Source organism: Micropterus dolomieu, linkage group LG23 (assembly GCF_021292245.1).
Source record: "Micropterus dolomieu isolate WLL.071019.BEF.003 ecotype Adirondacks linkage group LG23, ASM2129224v1, whole genome shotgun sequence".
NCBI lineage: Eukaryota > Metazoa > Chordata > Actinopteri > Centrarchiformes > Centrarchidae > Micropterus > Micropterus dolomieu.
In genome coordinates, this window is record NC_060172.1 from 5,308,123 (window position 1) to 5,312,289 (window position 4,167).

The following is a 4,167-nucleotide window of genomic DNA, read 5'->3' on the forward strand; positions in this document are numbered from 1 at the left end:
TATGACTGCTTGTTTTTCAATTGTATTGAACTATTCAAATTTTAATAAACTCAGATTGAATCCCACACAGGTATATGAATCTATAGATTCAGAGAGATGAATGCAGTCTCAGTGACTTTCAGTTCACTTCAAGCAATAATAGCATGTGTTGTTTTTACAAATACACAGTGTTGTCCCCCAAAACCATGAAACTGCAGTCAATCTCTACAGTTGGCCTTGGCTGGGGCTACTGAGCATTTCAGTCGAAAGCATAGATTGTACATGAGGACGGGTCTGATGGTCTGGTCTCTGAGGCCATAGATGAGAGCACTCAGACATCTGGGGAGGAGGACCATACACAGATAAAAAAAAACCTGGATACGCGCAGTCACTAACTTCGTTACAATTTGTGAGATAGCTAAGAGCAATGAGTTTAAAAGTGTTGAGGAGAGAATGAGGCCCAGCTGCACCAGATGCAGCAGCAGTGTATTACGAGCCTTACGGACTGAAGCTTTGTCTGTGGAGGCCGACCTGGCTGCTATCATCACACCAATATAGGAGGAAGTTATTACCAAACCCGCTGATACAAACAGAAAACAAGTGTAGGCTTTGTCATAAACAGCAGATACTGGGTAAAGAAACATGGCTGTGATAGAGCACACATCTTTCATCTGCAGGTCTTCAAAGGGAAATATTATTAGCAAAATAACCCGAATGAGGACATTTAGTGAACTGAAGGTCCAAACACCAGTGACGGCCCCCCCTGTGTTTCTGATGGTGATGATGTTAGCGTGCCTCAGTGGGTAACACACAGCTACAAATCTCTCCAGACACATCACCACCAGTGTGAGAGGAGAAATATTACCTGTAAGAATGGAAAGCATGTTAAGAACACCACACACAGGATACGTCAGCAATATTCTACAAGCAGCGATTACATACATTAACTGGCTCAGTGCCATCTGTACAGTGTCTGCAAAAAGGAGGTTAAACAGAAGAATGTAACGGGGAGTCGCACAAAACACTGGTTTACTCCTCAAGGTGAATAACAAGGTCCCATTAATGAAGAGAAACACACAACATGGCACTGTAGTCACAATGGAAGATGACACTCTTTCCAGTAACCCCAGATACTGAGACTGATTTGCATATGACATCTTAAAGCAACAGTAAAGACACGAAACTCTTCTTGTTGATGTAATCAGATAAAAGCACAGTGAATCCAGTCCAGTTTGTATTCCTAAAAACAGTGAACAGTGATCTTTAGAGCAGAACCCAGAATCATCCACATCATTTCTTTCTGTGAAAACAGTCAGCAGGTTAGATTCCCTGCTTGTTACCGTGTGGGCAGAGCTGTTCTGCAAGGTTTCCCAAACCTCACATGTTCTTTATGATCTCTGTCCTCACACCAAGTTCGTGTGACACCATCACGTGTCAGCAGATCATTAACAGAAGAGAATAGCCTCTAACCTACTTGAGGACCAATGAGGAAGCTGCTATTATTATTTATCCTTTTTCCTTAAAATAAAGCCAGAAAGTCCAAATTCTGTCCAAACTTTTGTGCCACAACAGACCTGCAACATTGCTCCTCTCTTCGCCCATAGTACTTAAACAATCACAAGAATGTTTTGATGCAGGCTATTGTAAACCTACTTTACCTAAATGTGAAGCTGTACTGTAGATAAACATAAATGCATGATCAGACAAGTTTCAGGGGATACTCAGATGTGGTCATTTGATTTCATGTTTTAGTGCAACAATGCACATTTGTACAGTACAACATATTTTCATCACTCTCCCCATCTACGTCCTTTCAGCTCTGCCAGATCACAAGACCTTCCCAGGACAGGTGGGATGTGTAATCCACTCAGCGACTTTCTGACCTGCATGCAAATCACATGCTGAACCACCTACACTGGCTCATTTCTACACAGAGTAGCAGTGGTTCTACTCACCCTGTACAGGAAACTGTCAGCTGCTTCATTTTACAATCTGTCGTTGAGTCACTACCACACAATAAAGTCACGGTTGCCAAGTGCCAAGACAGACAGAGACAGGAAAACAGGGATTTGGGCCCAAATATGCTACGCAATATCAAATAATCCAAGTGTTCAAGTCCAGAACCTAAGTAAAATTAATCCAGTGAACAGTGAACAGGTAATGATTGCAAATCCATAAACATAATAAATCCAGGGAGCATATCTGTAAATCTGAAAACACAACTGAATCATCGAAAAAGACTGGGGACAGCATTAACTAACAAACAATGAACAAAGGGAACACCCAGACTTATATACAGAAACAAAGGGAGCAAAGGGATTGAACAAAAGTGGAACACACTGAAAAACGGGAATGAAAGGAAACACAGCAAGACACGAACAAAAGACACATGACAAAATAAAACAGGAAACACAGATGGAATGCATAACTAAACAAAACATACAAAACATAATCAAGGACAAAGAGGGACACTACAGAGTCAGGCAATTACCAAAAAAACGCAAGACACACATACCCAAAACTGACATCCCCTTCCCTGTTAAATTCTTTCACCACAAAGTTCTCAAACAAAATCAAATATTTGTCCAAAACAGTTCATAACAAAAAGTTCAAGTCAAACCAGGGTGGAGAGGTGGTAGGTCTGCAGGATGGCAAGTGATACAGGTGCAGACAAACCTGGACTGGCAAAGGAGGGCAGAATAGAACAAGAGGTTTACCCGCAGGGAAGCATAACAGGTCAGGAGGTCGGCCTGGAGGTTGACCCAAGAGGCAGATTGGATCCAGGGGTCAGCCTGAGGGTTGGACACCCAGGTCAGGAGGGGGGCAGGGCAACCTGACCGCTGGGCTGGTAACTGGCAATGGGGAAGATGACTGGACAGCCGGGCTGGAAACCAGCAACGGGGCGGGCAACTGGACAGCTGGGCTGCCTACCGGCAACGAGGTAGGCAACTGCACAGCTGGGCTTTGTACTGGCAACTGGGAGACTGGGCTAGGAACCGGTAACAGAGAAGCTGGACTGGAAGCCGATAACTGGACCACTAGACGAGAAACCGGTGTCAGTGCATTGGGGGCTGGATGGGGTGTTGGTTGGACCACCGACGGTGACCTTGAAGCTGGTGTCAGTCTGAACACAGATGGAGAACCAGGTGCAGGAGTCCGTTGGACCACCAACGGAGGACCAGAAGCAAGAGTTGGTCAGACAACCAATTAACAACCAGAAGCAATCGTCAGTCGAACCACCGACGAGGAACCAGGAGCAGGAGTTGGTTGGACTGCCGAACGACAACCAGGAGCAAGTGTAGGCAGAGCAGGTCGATCGGACCACCAACCGTGAACCAGGAGCTGGAGTCGGTCGGATCACCGGCAGAGAAGTAGGTATTGGTTGGACCACCAAAGGAGAACCAGGCAGAACAGGAGCAACCCCTGTGATACCGGGCAACACGTATCTGAGTGGTTGGCCAACTGAGTTGCCGTTGAGCTGGGCAGTGGAGACTGTGGGGCGAGGGGTGGTTGAGGCTGAAATTTGGCATCAGGAGCCATGATGGCCACGTCACCTCTAATGCTCCGTAAATTCTCTTTACTTGTACACTCACCTAAAGGATTATTAGGAACACCTGTTCAATTTCTCATTAATGCAATTATCTAATCAACCAATCACATGGCAGTTGCTTCAATACATTTAGGGGTGTGGTCCTGGTCAAGACAATCTCCTGAACTCCAAACTGAATGTCAGAATGGGAAAGAAAGGTGATTTAAGCAGTTTTGAGCGTGGCACGGTTGTTGGTGCCAGACGGGCCAGTCTGAGTATTTCACAATCTGCTCAGTTACTGGGATTTTCACGCACAACCATTTCTAGGGTTTACAAAGAACGGTGTGAAAAGGGAAAAACATCCAGTATGCGGCAGTCCTGTGGGTGAAAATGCCTCGTTGATGCTAGAGGTCAGAGGAGAATGGGCCGACTGATTCAAGCTGATAGAAGAGCAACTTTGACTGAAATAACCACTCGTTACAACCGAGGTATGCAGCAAAGCATTTGTGAAGCCACAACACGCACAACCTTGAGGCGGATGGGCTACAACAGCAGAAGACCCCACCGGGTACCACTCATCTCCACTACAAATAGGAAAAAGAGGCTACAATTTGCAAGAGTTCACCAAAATTGGACAGTTGAAGACTGGAAAAATGTTG

The 4,167-nt window shown here is 45.3% G+C and overlaps 1 protein-coding gene across 1 annotated transcript in view; it reads right to left on the reverse strand.

Moving 5' to 3' along the window:
• Positions 1 to 2,968: 2,968 nt before the first annotated feature.
• LOC123963037 (odorant receptor 131-2-like) overlaps positions 2,969 to 4,167 on the reverse strand; it is a 10,412-nt gene continuing 9,213 nt past the window's right edge. Inside the window, exon 4 of the mRNA XM_046039559.1 lies at positions 2,969 to 3,471. Coding sequence (XP_045895515.1) covers positions 2,969 to 3,471 — 503 coding nt within the window. The remainder of the gene's footprint in view (positions 3,472 to 4,167) is intronic.